This window comes from Scomber scombrus, chromosome 14, assembly GCF_963691925.1.
Source record: "Scomber scombrus chromosome 14, fScoSco1.1, whole genome shotgun sequence".
NCBI classification, from domain to species: Eukaryota; Metazoa; Chordata; class Actinopteri; order Scombriformes; family Scombridae; genus Scomber; species Scomber scombrus.
In genome coordinates this window covers 11,685,209-11,703,995 of record NC_084983.1, presented here as the reverse complement: position 1 = coordinate 11,703,995, position 18,787 = coordinate 11,685,209, and the positions used below count along the sequence as shown (strand labels likewise).

Below are 18,787 nucleotides of genomic sequence, written 5' to 3'. Positions count from 1 at the left end.
AAAACATGAATATTGATTAATAATGTAATGTGCTGGGTGTTATAAAATATCTGGACACTAGAGGGAAACAAGGGCTAATATTATATACCTATTGTTAACTATACACTTAGAGGCAAGTTATCTACAAGTAAATGAGGTAAATGAGGTAAGCACCATACAAAATTATTTTACTGTGCATGTTGGTCTTGTGCTATATATATCAATTAACTTGTATGTATATAATTAACTTCAGTTAAGTTCAGCAGTAGTACAGTTTTTCAAGTTACTGAGGGAGGTTGTTCAAAGCATCACGGAGAAGCGGCCACAGTTCTTCTGTGAATTCAGACATCTCAGTTGCTTCTTTCTCTTTATGTAATCTGGACGATGTTGACATTAGGGCTTTCTGGGGCCCACACCATATGTTGCAGGGACCTGTGTTCTTCCTGTCACTGAAGATAATTTTTATGACTCTTGGGTCATTGTTCTGCTGCGGAAGAAATTTGGGACCAATCAGATGCCTTTCTGGTATTACATGATAGAAAAAGAATTTAAACATCTGAAGTGCCTCCAACTTTAAAAACTTCTTACTATATTCATATATAAATACAAATGGAAGAGAATGTAAATGTAAATGGAATATAAATCAAAGGGAACACATCATAGTTCTTCACTTCTGATCTATTTTGACGTATTACAGCTATTTCTGTCTACCTGCAAGAGAGATGTTACAGTTGAAAAAGACAATTATGCACATGTGAGCAATACTTTGATTTAATAATACCTTGGTCTTCTGCTAACCCATCTCCTTCGCATAGAGTTGATCAGGTTGTTGATTGTGGCCAGTTAACAATATCCAGCAACTTCACACAGCCATTGAAGAGGAGTAGACCAACATTCCACAGGCCACAATCAACAACCTGATCAACTCTATGCGAAGGAGATGGGTTAGGGTTAGGCAAATGGTGGTTAGGGTTAGGCAAATGGTGATCACACCAGATACTGACTGGTTTTCTGACCCCCCCAGACCCCCTCAATAAAGCAAAACTGCACATTTCAGAGTGGCCTTTTATTGTGGCCAGCCTAAGGCACACCTGTGCAATATTCATATGCTGTCTAATCAGCATCTTGATATGCCACACCTGTGAGGTGGGATGGATTATCTCGGCCATGGAGAAGTGCTCACTAACACAGATTTAGACAGATTTGTGAACAATATTTGAGAGAAATAGGTCTTTTGTGTATGTAGACAATGTTTCAGATCTTTGAGTTCAGCTCATGAAAAATGGGAGCCAAAACAAAAGTGTTGCATTTATATTTGTGTTCAGTGTATGTTCACAGCTATCTGATAAGACAACTATACAAACTTTATGCACAATATGCAGCAGTGTACAATGTACTTATTTATTTCTTAACCAAAATAGCTGGTTTATATCGTGGTTTTACTTTCTCACATGACTGGTATGGTCATTTATTGAAGGTAACATTGTGCAATATATTTTTGAATGTTTTTGTTTCTTTTGTTGCGTGAGTCAGTACACACTGGGCCACACAAGTTGTCAGAGTGCACAATTGTCCTTTTTTTTTTTCTCTGGCATAGCCCACTACACCTGTTAGTTTGTGTGTGTGTGGGTGTGTTTTTGTTTTGTATAAAGTCTGGGTACGTTAGATACAGGGATTTGATGAGTCAATGGCAGAGAAAGGAATAGTTTAACATTCATCTTTTTGTTGAGGGCAGAGGAGAGACAGATTTCAGGAAGTTCAGCAGACGAGAATATCAGTTTCAGCTGCAGTCTCGCTCTTTGCACTGTTGAGTCATGATAGCAACTTAATATACATTAATACAAACACTTTATTTCAAAATAGGCCATTACATGAAAGAACAGAACAACACTGATTGTGCCCAGTGGCTTGTTAAACATTTTGTTAAAAGAAAAATTGCATATAATGCCTAAATACAATGTTTTTATTGTAGCATGTTTTGTTTTTGATTTTTCTATTTTTCATTTTTACATGTGAATACACGTAATAATGAGGTGAGGTACACCATACACCCAAAACTCCCATTAAAAAAATGAACTGTGTAACATACATTCTTGCATTTCTTTACATAAAAGGCATCATTACAGTAATACAAATTTGTCATGGTTTAAATCTCTTATTGAGAGACAGAAAAAAACAACTTTAAGCAACAACAGCTGAAGCGTAGGTTAAAATTATTTTCATTATGAAGGTTGTGTTGCATCTCAGACCCTACAAACATTTGCACACTTCAGTAAGAGCTCAAAATAGTCCCACTGGACATCAGAACATGAAAGTCACATGTTATACATTCATTTCTGCATTTCAGCTCCTTTTTGTGGATTTTTATCCATAGTTTGTTATAAGTTACTAGGAACAGATACATATTCTGGTATCTGGATGTCATGAAACATTCAATTTAACATTAGAGTACTGATAAAAAAGAAAAAGACACTTTTGCATGATGCATAGGGCTCACAAAAAGTAATGTCAGCATCTGAATTTAGTACAGTGAAATATACAATATATAATGCATATAATATATAATTCATACAGGGTAGGGGGGGGGTTTGGTGTAATATATCATGTTATTGAGGCATTTTGGCATAGTTTGTACAAAAAAACAGTTACATAAACAGTTTTGTAGTCATGTTGAGTTAAAAAAAAAAAAAGATAGCTAAAACTGGCAAGACGCTGTGGCATTGAAACACTCTTTGATTCTGTATTAACTTGTTACATAAAAAAATCCCACTGAATATAATTTTAAACTCATTGTAGGACTTCACTGCGTTGAAGCATGCAGTAATGACATAGCACCATTGTACATGTTATCCCTGTATGATGGACATAGACATGGCAATAAAATATTTGTTCTCTGAGCAAACTTTCATGGGTTGAGGCCAAAAGTAAACAGTTAAACCAAAAATGTAAAATGGACTTCCATAGAAAGAGTAATTTCTCATTAACATTAAATGACCCTGTGTTGATAACATCAACTGGCAAGAGATCTGGCAAATAATGGAATATTAAAAACTAATTCCCACAAAACCAGTAATTGGTAAAGTAATTCCTTCTGACTGAATCAGTTGGCAAGTGTTTTGGCAAAAACAAACATCAAATAATACAAGTTGTAACAAGTGTGACTTTTTGTGTGTGTAAATAACCCACAGTAGCCAGTAGTTTACAATCAGTTGACGATGTGGCATTTTTAAAAGCTTCATTATGTGATTTTCAATCAGGGACCCTGAAAAATGAGAGAGGCAAAGTGCAAAAATAAAACATCTGTGAGTGGGGCCTTTTGAGAGACATGAAAATTGCAGGTTCTGTTGTCTTTTTAGGTCTCTGCCACTGAAAGAGCTGAACTTTTGGCAAAAAAGGTGGTGTGAGAGTCTAGCTTCTTCACTTGCCTTGATCTCCTGCAAAGGAAGCACATTTGTAAGTTATATATCTCAGTGTATGTGCATGTGCACACTATTCTCTATATTGTCTGGTTGCTCATGCACATACTCACACTTTGAGTGCTGCCCACACACACAGTGACAGAACCAGTATGGCAATGATGGCAACAGCAGTATATACATACAGTGGAACCATGTCCCATCTGGGTTCAGCAGAAGTTTGTTTCTCCTCTAAAAAAACACACACACATACATTAATACATCAAGTCAGGTCTCTTTACAGTTTATTTAAACTATATATCATTTCATCACAAAACTATTGATCAGTAGACCTTATAAAAACAATTCAAATTTACATAACAAATTAGCATGTATACAATGTCAACGCAAAGCTGGCGATGAATAATTATTTGGACATTTATCAAAAATTATAAGCAGTTTGGACACATTTGGTGGTTTTGAGGTGTGTATCCTCAAATCTCTTTAAAGTTAAAGGTCAAAAGTGTAACATCAAAGTCATAGTACAGAGCCAGAAATGTGACCCCAATATTTGCATGTTACACTGCATAACCTCAAACACCTAAAACAAATTATATTTCAACTCTGTGTGATGCTTTGTTTAGTTATGGCCAAAAAGTCCTGAAAATTGGCACACACGTCAGAACTGGTGAAAAGTTCTGTAGTGTCCCACTAGAAAATTTCAAAGACCCCACATGTGCAACATTTGGTAGACAGAAGTATCATGCCCAGACTTAACAAAAAGCTTCTTGGAGCCATACCCCAAGTCCAAAAGGAAGTCAGCTATTTTGAATTTCCTGTGCAAGTGAAGCCATTGACAGACATTATACTTTAAAAAAAAACTCCTCTTAGAGAATTAACCAGAGTGACTTCAAATTCAGTAGGTGACATTTAAAGACCTTTCTGATACTAAATTGCAAAGCTTTTGAGTGTTCATGGAACACCCTTGATGTATCATGCTAATCAACTTTGCCCAAAACATGAAACACTTGCCCCAGATGTATAGTGCTTGGTAAGTCCAGGCATGGGTACATCTACATGTCTATATTGAGTCATAGTAACAGCACCACCTACTGACAATAGGAAGTCAGCCTTACATGATAAATATCATCCGATTTACATGAAATTTACATGGTGTGGTCTGCACATCATATGCAGCAACGTGGCGTAATATCAGTGGGTGTTCTCTAGCGATACATAGTGGACACTGGATGTGATATTTAACTTATACGAAAAATGTTAAATACCCATTAAAATGCACATGCATATCAGGCAACTTCAACTAAATGCATTGCCTCCAAGCATCTTTAATGAACCTTTATTTTTGTATTATGTTAAGATTGATTATTCTGTCCAAGGGCGAGCTTTTCCCAGTAAATGATGCAGCGCGTTCATTATCATTCAACACCCCCCCTTTCAAAGTCACTTCTAAATTTACTTACCTTGGAATCAATGTGCCAGACAAATTTTCAAAACTTTCCTTCTCTCATGACAAGAGTTGAACAGCTCTTAAAACGTTGGACCCAACTTCCTCTATCAGTAGCAGGACGAATTAATTCAATAAAAATGTCTATACTCCCAAAATTTACATATTTGTTTCAAAATATTCCTGTTTTTATTCCAAAGTCTTTTTTTCGTAATCTGGACAGTATTTTCTCATCATTCATTTGGAATCATAAACCTGCCAGAGCTAGAAAAAGTCTTTTGACACAGCCGAAGTGTTCTGGTGGCATGGCTCTTCCAGATTTCCAATCCTACTACTGGGCATGTAACATCCGTCCCATGTTGCATTGGCTATATGAAGACCCTGGTGCTGATGCACTTTCTTGGCAGTCTATTGAGTCTAAGTCATGTAAACAATCCTCATTGGCAACTCTTGTATATGCACCTCTCTCATTATCGTACGCAGCTCACACAACAAATTTGCTAGTGAAAACGTCTCTGAAAATATGGACTCAGATAAGGAGACATTTTGGTTGGCAGTCCATTTCATTTAAGTCCCCCATCTATGGCAATCATTATTTTAAACCATCTGTTATGGATAAAGCTTTCCTTATATGGCACAATGCAGGCATTAAGCAATTTCAAGATTTATATTTCAACGGCACTTTTGTCTCTTTCCAATATCTGTGTGATACCTTTAATATCCCTAGAACTCATTTCTTTCGCTTTCTTCAAATCCGTAACTTCATTAGGAATATCTCTCCAATATTTCCAAGACAACCTTCTAGTACCTCTTACGACCATATATTATATAGGCCTTTGTCATTCAAAGGTATTATATCGGCCTCTTATGGAATGCTGATGGCATTTTCACCCTCCAACATTTCTGACTTAAAATCTCAGTGGGAAGGTGAACTTGGGGAATCGATTTCTGAAGAATCATGGGAGACTGCCCTGGGCAGAGTTCATAGTTCATCAATCTGTGCCAGACATGGGTTCTTACAATTCAAGGTTTTGCACCGTGTCCACTGGACCAAAGTCAGACTTTCTAGAAGGTTTCCTGATGTAGACCCATTATGTGATCAATGTAAGTGCAATCCAGCATCACATACCCACATGTTCTGGTCTTGCACAAAACTAGCTCAGTATTGGACATCCATCCTTGACATAATTTCAGACTTCCTAGGACGGCCAATCTCACCATGTCCTTTGGTGGGGTTATTTGGGGTGGTACCTGATCATTTGGGTCTAACTAGGGCACAATCAAATAGTGTTGCTTTCTTAGCGCTCCTGGCCAGGCGACTGATTTTGATCAAATGGAAAGATTGTAAACCCCCAACATTTACACATTGGATCAAGGATGTTCTTTACTTCCTCAAACTTGAAAAAATAAGATATTCTTTGAAAGGATCAGCAAAACAAAGCTACAGTAAAACATGGGGACCTTTTCTGGACTGTATCAAGACACACACCACTCTCACCTTAGAATAAGTAGAGAATAAGTATACTCCACAGCATAAGGTTGAAACTAGTGATAATAATAACAGCCTTTAATAAGTGGTCACCCCCTCCCTTAATGTGATACCCCCCTTTTTTTCTTTTTTCTTTTTGTTTATTTATTTATTTTTGTTATTATTATTATTATTATTTATTTATTTATTTTATTTTTTATTTTTTTATTATTATTATTTTTATTGGGTTCATTGTTATTGTTTTGTCTCTATTTGTCTATTTGTCTGACTGTCTCATTATACGTTACACTGTTTTTTGTGTCTTGTTTTTTTTTTTTTTTTGTGATGTTTTGTTATTGTGTGTCGATTACTACATTTAATGTAAAAAATGTCTCAGATATGTTCAAATTGTAATGTCCAAACTGAACAGAAATAAAAAGAATGTTAAAAAAAAAAAGATTGATTATATCAGGAAGTCATATTAAGTCACCTATATTACTTAAAATATTAGCAAGTAGAACTTTAAAGTCCCACAGCGGAGTGACTGAGGTGTACAGTATCAGAAACCAGTCTTCATCAGTTCAGTTCAGAGCTGGTATGGGAAACTCTGCAAATTAGATAACATGGCCTTATGAATGAAAACACAATGACTTTTCCAACCTTTTCATAGATCTCAAAGTGGTGAGTGTACTTGTTGTCCAGTAATTAAGTGGCACTGTGGTGTGCAGTGGTTTAAGGGTGGTGGTGGCAGCAGCATCAGTGTATCTTCTTTGTGTAGCATATTTCAGTATAAATAGTATAGTGGATTGTATAATCTTTTTTCTGTTATTAAAGGAGAAAAATTGCTATATTCTTTAAGAATCCAATCAGATTTTTTTTTCATTGAGACTTTTGTTTGTGATTTTTCTGCAATATTTTCTGCTATTTTATCTGCTAGAGCTACACTTTATCTATTACATTTCCAGGAAGAGCACAGATCAGAGTAGGGGTATAAATTCTCAGTGCTCTGGTGGAATGCAAATTCAAAATGTTGTCTTTTTGGAGTAAAGACCAAGATTTAAATTAATACAATAAGTCTGGAGTCCCAAACAATAGAATTTAACCTGGAGAAGGCCTGGTTGCAGTGTGCTAATGGTACTCAAGATGGCATCATCAGCATAAATATGGATATTGCAGTGGAAAATAAATATTATTTATATACAGAGTGGATCCTTGTGTCATCCTTGTGTCATGTATAATTAAGGAAACTCACACCAGCATTGAGTTTGATCAAAGTTTTTATTCTGTGAAAATGTGATGCTTCAGTGCAGAATGAACATTAATCAACTTGAAACTACGAATACTTTCTTCAGTATTACTAGAAACAGGACTTTTAACAGTGAGTGAAGTCTGGCAAGTATAATTCAAATGGCAAGACATTTGGCAAATAATGAAACAATAAACCTCAAAACAAATCCCTAAAGAATTTTTTCAATATTTCTGGACATTTGCCTCCTGGGAAGCAAAAATCATCTGCTTGGCCCATGCTGACGGTGCTTCCTCCCACTCTCTGTACAACACATTTGAATGCTGTTGCCTACAAGTAACCATAAAGTACAGAGCACACAGCAGAACACAACTGGCAGCTTTATCATCATCCAGAAATCAACTGGTACTGCTACATTCTCAGAAAAAACTTAATTACAGTTGTCAAGACAATATTCCTACCAACTGTACATTCAAAATTAAAGTTATGTCACAAATGTTTCTTCAACAAAAAAATGCCCACTTTTTCTCATCTAGACATTTAAGTCATTGTGCTACATTAAATACCTTCAGTAATGGTATCTTTAGTTCATGATGTATTTGTACACATTTGTAAATCATATAAAAGACTTGTACATTCTTGGGTGATGAAATGTCACAGTGTGCATGCTTCTCATTAGGGACCATATGTGTCCTTACATCTGTGAAAAACAGATTAACGAATTAGCACAAATTATGGAGTGATATGGAGAAAAGACCAAATTAAAGTTACCAGAAGAATAGAAAGATACAATTTCAGGATGTTATAAGGATGCAATAAAAAAATGAAACTCACACTTTGATGATGACATCAGACTCTTCCAGCTAGGAATCCACAAAGTTAGTCTGACTTGAGAGGTCTTGTCGTTGTAGCTTTAAATAGAAACGCCTATATTGCTTAGTTTGCAAATAATACGACTGCTGACGAATTTAAACCCACAATTCAATGACGACTTTATGTAACAGTTTTTAAAATGTCTATATTTGCGACACCTTGCTACAAATATCATCTAGTGAATGGGGAACAATCTCGTGGGAATAGACTGGATGTCTATATTGGTAACCTTTTATTGACTCTGGTTAACTGATTCAATATTATGATTTTTTTTTCAGGTTGTTTTTGTGATGGATATTATTATGACTAGACAATTCTGGTGTTTTTTTATTGTAATGTTATTTGACAATATACTGGAACATTACCTGGATGGCATATCTCATGACTCCAGTTGCTCCAAAAGCTTCTCTGTACACAATACTTATGCAACCTGGAACGAACCCTGAAGCAGTTTCTCTGCTTGTCATGGACAGAGGGCAGAGTCAGGATCGTCTTTTTGGTTATCTGCTGCTGTCAATAAAAAAATCAATAGAGAAATAAGTTAAGTCCATAAATTAGCTTGTTTATATAGTTGATCTAAATATATTTAAGGCTCAACACTGCACTGTAAAAATTCACTGTTTTGCATTATAAACCTGAGAAGAAATATTAGATGTTATGGTATTCAGAATATACCTCATATCTTTTTGATATTCTAATTTATGTAATAATTACACTCGGCACTTTGAGAAGTGGAGTATTAATAAATCATCTCAAATGGAATAAAGCAAATGGCTGCTAACCAGATTAGGTAATGAAATTAAAATTTTCTCAGAAATAAGAAAGTAAAATGAAAAAATAATGAGATGTGTTAAAAGATGCTCCTGCAGTTAGACATTTTCAATATTCTTTGAAGTAACCTCAGCGACTATATAACTCTCACAGCAGCCTAATCCAGCTTTCTGCAGCTGGCTCTGCAATGCTTTGCATCTGTTAAAGCCCATTTCAACAAGAAAGCTACATAACCCATGAGAAAATGGATCTAGCTGGCTGGTGGTTTGTTGACAGAAAAAAATGAGGTAAACCATACCGTTGATGTTTTTCCATCAGGTCGCTCTTGATTGTGTTTCACCTCCCATTCTAAGCAGTTTCCAGGAACCCTACCCGCAGGACGCTCCCAGTGTACCTCCAGCTGCGCATTGGGACCTGTTTGCAGATGCAGCTTCTGTGTGGTTGCGGGCATCACTATATAACCATTAAAACAGAGAGGAACAGATTACAGATTCTGACAAGAAAACACACAACATATTTTGACAGATATTGGCCCTAAACACAGAGTCAAAACACGGGGGCCTCACAGCAGTGAAAGTGCATTTTAAGGTTGTACAACACCAGAAGGCAAATATGTATATACCCTGGTTTTGGATTTGCAGGGAGATGTATGTTGGTTTCAGGGGCCCTTCAGGAGAGGAGCCATTTACACAGAAGTTGATATCAGTAAAATCTGGGAAAAATGTCCCTGTGAAGTTGCAGCCACTTCTGACTCCGTTTGAAATGGTATATTTTGGGCATTCCTGTGTTTGTCCCAGCTCCTTGTGCCTGCATGGGGAAGAGACATCAGACAACAAACTCTTTATAAGGGTTCTGTCTATTCATCAACATAATTTTGCTCTGAGTTGGTCAGATTGCCTGTATATTTACAGTCATTTTTTGGTGCTCACAATTTCAGATTAGAACAGATAGGACAGATTAAACAACACTCTCTGCCACAGATAACAAGACCACTGTGTTCCTGATGATAATGAAGTCGTAAACACAACGCTGACTTCCAAACATCACTGAGCTATATTTGCAGCACTATGTATTTACATACTTGTGTTGGTTATAGTTTGGTAGCAATGATTATAAGAGAGATTGAAATAATTGTAATAAGAAAAACTGCTGACACATTTCTGTGTGAAACTTTCATCAGAATTTCCTCTAGGCTTTCAGGTGCCTATTAATTGTGTAATAAATGTGGCATGCGCTTTAACCACTCAACCACCTGCGCACCGGAATGTAGTTAGTTTTGTAGTTATTTGGTAATAAACCAGTTGCAGTGAGTGAAATTTGGTGCTGCTCGTGAAAAGTCAGTCAGCTGCCCAACTGATTAAAATTCATCCAGTAGGGAGCGTGAACATTCCATTGCAATCCATCATTTCACTAGGAATAACCAAAGACACTGCAGCTCATCCTCAGGGAACCATAAATGTCAGTGTAAAATTTCACAGGAATCCATCCAGTGGTAGTGGAGATACCCTTAACTGTTTGTTGTTTGATCATTATTTCCCCTGGACCAAAGTGGTGGACCGACTGACCTCTGTTGGCTGGGCTGCAAGTTGTTTTTGTTGGACATGTAACGTACCAGAAATATAGAGTTTGCTGTGAGTTGGCTGGCATTTTTGGGCCTCCCCCCCAGTTGCACGTCACGTACTCCATGTTATGGAACACGCAGACAAAATCTTTGACTGCGGTACCCACAAGGCCTAGAAGCAGAAGGGTGAATAAAACAAATCAGCATCAATTCATACATTTTCCTAAACATCCTGGATCTTATTAATATTTCATTTTGATTTTTTAGCTACACATGATGTATAAAAAATTCAGGACAGACCTGTACTGGGAGATTTCTGCACCAGTTCAATGTAGCTTGTGCTCTTGACCAAAGTGCCATTGGTGCAGGGTCCACTCAGTAAGGTGTATACTCTCACTCTAACATCTTTCATCAGATCAAACTGGGCCGTGTATGTCCTCCTAACTGTCCTGATGACCTGTCAATCCAGAAACACAACCCCATTATTCACATCACAGTTTACATGTCAGTGAATTTACAAACTAAACTATCAACATAGTGACTCATGACACTCCATAGTATTCTAAACTAACATTTCCATGACATAATTCGCTCTGAGAAACTGACTCTGACACTGTGCTTATCCTTATCATCAGACAGTAATGCCTCAGTTGTTAACCTGATAAGATCATATCCTGAAGCATTCAAATATGTGAAACTGGGTCTATCTTGCCAACAAAAAAATGTTCTATACATTAAATTGAGACTGGACTGGGCTGAGACGACTGAGAAAAATTTGATTCATTTTCAGTAAGTCTGCTGCTATATTTTTATACTTTATTTCAAACACCTCCAGTTAAAACTCCTTTGATTGCTTAAGACTGTGAAGGAAGAAGATTTCATGTACAATCATAGTTGTCCACACGTACATCATCACCCTCATCATCGTCATCATCAGGATAGACACAGATATTATAACCGATGATAATAAAAAAGTGACGCACTGACACTGTTGATCTTACCCGCATACCTTGGAAACACATCTGTTAGGGCGCACTCCCACTAGGGCCAGTTGTTCTGTACCGTGCTGAAGAATGGATGTCCCCCCTCCCCTGTCCCCCGCTGGCCCGCACTCACATTAACCCAAGTGTACTCAATTACTGTTGCCTCCGACACATGCGTTTCGCAAAAACATAGGCAGACAGTTTACTCTCATAAAACATGGACAGGTGTGTTTTCGCGTGCTGTGCGCCAGTAAAACACAACACAGCCGATCAATTAACACAACGCACTATGATTAAAAAGTGCAAGCTTGTTCTTCTGAGTCATGCCTGTGTAGTATGCAGTACTAGATATTTGTGTAAAAAAGACGTACTGATTCAACTCTTTACTCCAGTAAAAGTAAGACTTAGTTTAATGACTTAGAAGTCGCCAAATGACTTACTTTAACGATTGCCTAGTGTGAGTACAGCCCCCCCCACCCCCCCACACACACCCCTATTGAACTATTAAAATAGTTCAATAGTTCAACCCTGATAAAAAAGGCTTTTTTTAGAGTTGAACGTCTTTCATGAAATATTCTTCAAGTATCAACAAGCGTCCAAGGTGTGTAAAATTGAAGCCTTATAAACTTGTTCTTTTCCAGACAAAATATACTTTCATGACATATTAATACCTCTATTAAGAGGTCAAAAGATAAATAGCTCTTGGGAATTAGCCTACAGAAATGAATCTGTGGCAGTTTGTCACTCTAATTAGGGGCACTGGAGTGCTGCACCTGCAGGTATTGTTAGGGAATCTGCATTGTCTCTCCTCTCCCCTTTGTGTTTTGTCTCTCTGTGTGTGTGCCTGGGTGTGGCCTCCCTGGTTCCTCCCTTGCCTGTTTTTCTCCGCACCTGGCCTCAATCACCTCATCATCTCAACAAGCTGCTGCAGTATTTAAGGCCGGTTCTTCATCCCATTCATCGCCAGATCGTCTGTTTACCCATGTGGTACACAGTTTGGTTGAACCTAAATATACTTGCCTTAGTATTACTGTTGTTTTGGAAGACCTCTGTTTAACTCCTGTTTGCCTCTGCTTCAGATTCACCTTACCTGCCCATTCGCCCTCCTGCTACACCCAGCCAGCCATCTAATCCTGTTCAAGGTTCCTGGTCCCATTCTCCGACATCCACTCCAGCATAAATCGGAATCTACACTCAAACCCAAACTGTCAATAAACTCTGTTTGCACCGAGTTGGCTTATCCATGGCTGTGTTCTGCTTATTTGGTCCTAAGAGCGAAACCCTAACAGGTATTAATAATTCCAGACAGATCAAGGACTAAAGCTAAAGTTTCTAAAGAACAAATCTCCTTTAACGATTCCACATTATAACCACATATTAACAGGAATGCAATAAATCATCCAAAGCTGCAGATTTCTGTGATATAATTTAGATGTAAATGATTTAGGGTCGTTTGAAGCAGATTCCACAAAGACATCAAAATCCATCCATCCTGGATCTCATATAGCACACATATGATCTGTGGTGATGGCATGACAATACCACCATTAATTACCTCCATTAGAATAACTGATTATGTTAATTACATAATGATTATAAGCACTTACAGTCCAGCTGTTTTCATATGTGTTGAAGTACTCCAGCTGATACAGTTTTGGGCACTCTGCCCTGTTGATCAAGCTGGCTGGGGGGCTCCATGTAATCTCCAAATATCCAAGATGACCAGGATCTAATACTGCAAGGTCCCCAGGAGGATCAACTGCAAAATATGAATTAACAGGGATTGGATCAGAATCCAAAATAACTTTTAACATGAATTTTAATGTTCAGTCTTAGTTTAGACATTCACCCTCATCAGATAATCAACTACATTTAATAGACCATTTGAATCTGCGACAATTTAAAATGCATATTGGATTACTGTAGGCCCTAAGGGTAAAACTTCTCATCATGTGTCTTTGTTTGAGGAAAATCACGTTTATTTGCCAACTAACACATCTCGTTTCTTGTCTATGCTGACATAATGTATCTGTTTATTTCCTGCCTGTAGGGAAGAATTCACACATTGAGTGGCAAACACATTGTCTCCACAGACCACATGGAAACATTTAGCCTCGTTTCCGTTTAAGATTAATGAAAGTGAGCCAAGGATACACAAGCCGAGAATGGCATGCAATTGATAAGGTGAACATTAAGTGAACAAAGGTAGACCAACCTGAAAGTCCAATGCAATGCATCCCCTCCCTCCAGTTAATTAAGAGCAGCATCAGAGCAGCATGGTGAGATAACCAGGAATAACTCGCCATAAGCGCGACTATAACCGAGACTGAAAAGGCAAATGCAGACGCTGTTACAATGACAACAAAACTAACAATGTTTCGCCTACATTCAGAACCGCACGGAGAGCACCCTGTAACTTACATCAAATCTAATATAATAATAACTTTGAAAAAACATTGCAAAAAAACAGCAAAAAAACATTAAGTTTGACTTTTCCCTGGTGTTAAAAAATGAAATGAAATGAAAGAACACATGAAACTGTCAGACTTACGTTAGACGAGAGGGAGCGTGTTTCTGCTGTGGCAGGCTTACCAGAGTTCACTAGACTGACAGTGTGGGTGGGATTTCATAAACTACAAGTGCCCGTGATAGAGATGAGTGATACACTTTTTCGGGAGTGTCTGCTTCTCGGTAATTTTGAATAACAAGAAGTCTAAGCCAATCGGTGAGTAATCATTCCGTGTATATAGAGGGTTTTTTTCTTTTTACGAAGAGATAAAGAGGGAAGCGACTGTATCTTTTCATCAATTTCATTTGTAGTTGTGATGTTGGTTCTTGTCCTATCTCTAAATTCCACTTAAATTCTTAAACGCTGGTCTCTTGTACAATAAAGATAACATTTAAAAAAAAAAAAAAAAAAAAGATTTCATGTCACACGCCTATAAGAAATGATGTCAATATTTTTTTATAAAATCATTCAATGATGTAATTATACTGGTAACTGTCCTTGGTTATCACGTTTTCAATGTTGAAACAGAGCACGTCTGGTTGCACTGGTTAGTGATGCAGTGGGTTTAAAACCTCCAAACAGTGGGGCCAGTTTACTTGCACTATGCCTGTGTATTATTAGCAATTTCCACCGTTGCCCAGGGAACAATAATATACAAACACGTGTATCATTTTATACACCATAATCAACACAGGTAATGTATCACCTGCCCCAAAACAAAACACAATTTCATGGCTGCAGCAACAAGGACATGATCCCTCAGCTTCCTAGCCAGGATTGTGGAGAGTGTCTTGAACTTGACTGGACCTGCAATGATTACCTGATTAAATCAGACAGAATATTTATAGCCCACAATTCGGGTGATCAAAAAAGAAAGAAAAACAAAACCAAAAACCACAAACCACATCAACAAAAAGAAAAACAAAGACTCTTTTGTTCCAGATTCTTAGATGTGAACATTTCATTTGATTTATATTTTCTGGTTTCTTTCTTCCTCTCTTATGGAAAACTGAATTTATTTTGAACAGGGATTGGTTGGTCAAGAAAAAACAAGACATCTGAAGTAACACTTAGGGCTTTGTGAAACAATGTTAAATGTTGTTCACAGTTTTCTAACATTTCATAGACCATAGACCTTCTTGATTATTTAAGAAAATAATCAACAGATTAGCTAAGGATATTTTATGGGCCAGAGTTTAGAATGTGGGTCACTGCCATATAGTGGATACTGTGTGATCCCAATTTAGGGGCCAAATCTGTGGATTTATGAATGTGTGGGACAAATGTATGAATGTGATGTATTTATCAGTTACTGACCAACACTTTGATGCAAATATACATCAAATATGACAGTGTGATGGTGTTACCCAACTTTTCACGTTGGTTGAAAAGAAATGCCTGAATGCACCTTCACAACAGTTTTTTTTGTTTTTTTTTTCATATGAGGTAACATCTTGGCAAACTTATGAACTGATGAACTGATGAGTCATGCTCTGTTCATCTTTTTGTCTTTGGTAAAAAACAGCAGTGCAGCACAAGTCTATTTTATGTTTTCTCACAGATTTAAACTGTATATCATTATATTAAAATATCAATATATCAAAGTGTTTTGCACTCTACTTGCTGAACTGAAGTGTAAAGCATACAAAACACCAAAGAATACAACAATTCTTAATTTATGGTCAAATTAAGTATTTTTTTAAAAAGAAAATAAACATTCATCTTAGGACTTCTAGTCACACTAATCAAATAATAACTAAGTAAGTGCAACAAAAGAAAGTACAGCCAGCACACTATCTCCAGACCACAAGTTAATTAAGCATAAATATGTTATATCAGGGAGCAAATATCTGTGTTTTGTTTCAGTGGTTTGAATTCTGATTGACTAACTGCTGATTGTTGCTTTTAAGACAGTGATTTATTTTGATTGAGTGTGCTACAATAACAGGCTAGTTGCTGATGCTGCTGAAAAAGACAGTGTATTTTTCTATGTCCTCATCATTTAATGTTGGTAAAGGATATACCGTGTGTGTGTGTGTGTGTGTATGTGTGTGTCTGTGTGTGTGTGTGTGTGTGTGTGTGTGTGTGTGTGTGTGTGTGTGTGTGTGTGTGTGTGTGTGTGTGTGTGGTCAATCATAGAGATAATCAAACGTGTCACGGTTCAGGTAACGGGCAACAACTAAAACCAAATACCAACATAAGCAGATTTGCAGACAGGTTTCTGAAGCTGATGAGGCTCTCATAAGAGTTTGGGAGGACAGCCTGGTGGCCAGGGAATGATTCAGGAAGCAAAAAATCTAAATGACAGAAACAAAGTACAAAGACATAAAAAAAGTAAACATTTTGCAGAATTAGGGTCATATGAAAGAGAAAAAGAGCGAGAGAGAGAGAGAGAGAGAGAGAGAGAGAGAGAGAGAGAGAGAGAGAGAGAGAGAGAGAGAAAGTGCACATACACAATTATTTTGGCCGTCCGACAAAAACTGTCCCAACCAAAGTTAAAACCAAGCCTACGCCCTTGACAGAGAAAAATAGCAGCAGTAACCAAGGATTTTAAGCATGTGTGTGCTTGTTTTTTTACTGAAGACTATGAATTAAAAGAAAAAGTGCCCTAATCCAACCTCTTCATCACAACTGACAAGAAAACATTCCTACAATCTGTTTTATCTTGCACACTGACTTTATAAACACACTTCTAAGAAAAGCAATCCTATATTAGTCACTATTACCAGTCATTCACTTGGTGAACCGCTGCATTCCCACAAAAAAATACTGCAGCAGCAGCAGCAGACATGAGGTGGCACATCAACAAATAAAAATAAAGAAGTGAAGAGAAATAAAGAGAAGAGAAACTGAGCTGCAAAGAATTTCACTTTATTTTATATTGACCATGTTTTTGTTTTTTTAAGAAATCCCTGGAATTTATACAGATGATATGTACAGAGGTTCAGCTTCGGTCATTCTGTGTTCTTGCATGCATTTGACTTGTTTTAAAATACAAAAAGCTTATATACATGAAGAAGAATTTTCTCGGCAGTGTTGTATTTAGGCATGACTCACTGTTTCAGTATTTTTTTGGGATGAGATGACAAACACGAGTAACATCCAGCGTGGATGAGTTACAGATGTGAATAAGCTGGATGACAGAAAATATACATGATGTTATACAGTGGATAATTGCAGTTGATTTATTATTACGAAAATTAGCTTTAGAAAATTATCTGCCAGGTTGACGCTCCATTTTTTGGGAGTATTTGTACTTTACTTGAGTTTCAAATTTACTACTACATTTCCCAAATGAAATGTCTACTTTTACTCTGATTCATTTCCCCAAAGTATCTTTGTTATTGAAAGAAATTCGGTAGCCTAAGGGCCCTTTCAAACACAATGCGAGAACGGTTCCACTGAACTCTGAAACCCATTATTTCCACACCATAACAATTTTTCAATGAATCATGAAGTATGTGGTCCAGGAGATCGAGTCATTCAGTGCTACTGAACAAGAACCATTTAGAGATTTTGTGAAGGAACTGCTGTCTAGTTGACTCTGCAGCCCATAACTGATGAGGCCTACAAGGGATTGAAGAAGGAGAAAGGTTCCCATGAAGGGAGTTGACCATATTGCCACCACCAACAATTGCTATTCTGTCAGAAGGATTGACCCTGACACACATTTGAAGTCTTGGCAAGTGCCCTGAATCACATCCATTGTGTTCAGGGGAACATTCTGAGAAGAACAACAGACAACGGCTCTAACCTCATAAAACCTTTCAAAGTTTTTGGAGAAGATGACGACAATAATGCAGCCAAAAGTGATGGTGATTCATCTCAACCAGGAGAGGATGAAGAGGGTCAAGTGTGGGGGACGAGGTTGAGTTTTTGACATGTCGGCCCTTCTAAAAGAAGATGATGGTTTTGAGTTCCACCTCCCATAGCACCAGTGCTGTCCTTATCACAAGAAACTGTACCGTTAATGAAGAAATGAAGAAAAAGATGCATGCTCCTTCCAGTTACTGGGCCTGAAAGCTACCAGGTGGAACTACTTGTTCCTGGCAGTGGAAAGGGAGAGGGAGCCATCAAAGTCATCTGGTTCCAATGTTAGTAACAGTTATGTATGTTTTGTTGTTTTATCATTCGTTAACATAACATAATGTCTTGAATGTCTCTAGACTTGTTTCCCCACCCTTTATTGAGCACCAACAACTGTTATTCATTGTATCCCATCTTCCAACTATCATTGGTCACTTTAATGTTAATGACCCATCCAGCAATTTGTGGAATCTAATGAAATGGTTATATACTATAGTGTTATAAAATGGTGTTATTTTTGTTTTCAACCACATCTACAGCTTTGTGTTTACACGCAGAAGAAAAAAGAAGTACGGGGAAGTGAAATGATACAAATTTAACGCGTGGATTTCTAGATTGAAAAAGAATTGCATGTACATAACACAACACTAACACATAATCACTCACTTAATTTCATATTGTATCTCATGTTCCACCTATCATCCATTCAGTCCATTTTATTTAATTACTC

The 18,787-nt window shown here is 37.2% G+C and overlaps 1 protein-coding gene across 1 annotated transcript; it reads right to left on the bottom strand.

Annotated features, from left to right (window-relative positions):
* Window positions 1-2,571: 2,571 nt before the first annotated feature.
* Window positions 2,572-14,383, bottom strand: il13ra2 (interleukin 13 receptor, alpha 2). Its single transcript, XM_062433370.1, has 10 exons — window positions 14,293-14,383; window positions 13,957-14,067; window positions 13,349-13,500; window positions 11,059-11,215; window positions 10,810-10,930; window positions 9,820-10,004; window positions 9,496-9,650; window positions 8,792-8,936; window positions 3,509-3,626; window positions 2,572-3,413 (listed from the first exon to the last, which is right to left on the bottom strand). The coding sequence occupies exons 2-10, from the start codon at window positions 14,045-14,047 to the stop codon at window positions 3,332-3,334; spliced, it is 1,206 nt and encodes a 401-aa protein (XP_062289354.1). The 5' UTR covers window positions 14,048-14,067; window positions 14,293-14,383; the 3' UTR covers window positions 2,572-3,331.
* Window positions 14,384-18,787: the final 4,404 nt, after the last annotated feature.

Coding starts and splice junctions, on each gene's coding strand:
- il13ra2 (XM_062433370.1), bottom strand. CDS start 14,047: ATGGCGAGTTATTCCTGGTTATCTCACCATGCTGCTCTGATGCTGCTC. Junction 10,005..10,809: donor CAGCAAACTCTATATTTCTG/GTACGTTACATG, acceptor TTCCCCATGCAG/GCACAAGGAGCTGGGACAAA. Junction 3,627..8,791: donor TCATGAGATATGCCATCCAG/GTAATGTTCCAG, acceptor GTGTTTTTTTAG/AGGAGAAACAAACTTCTGCT.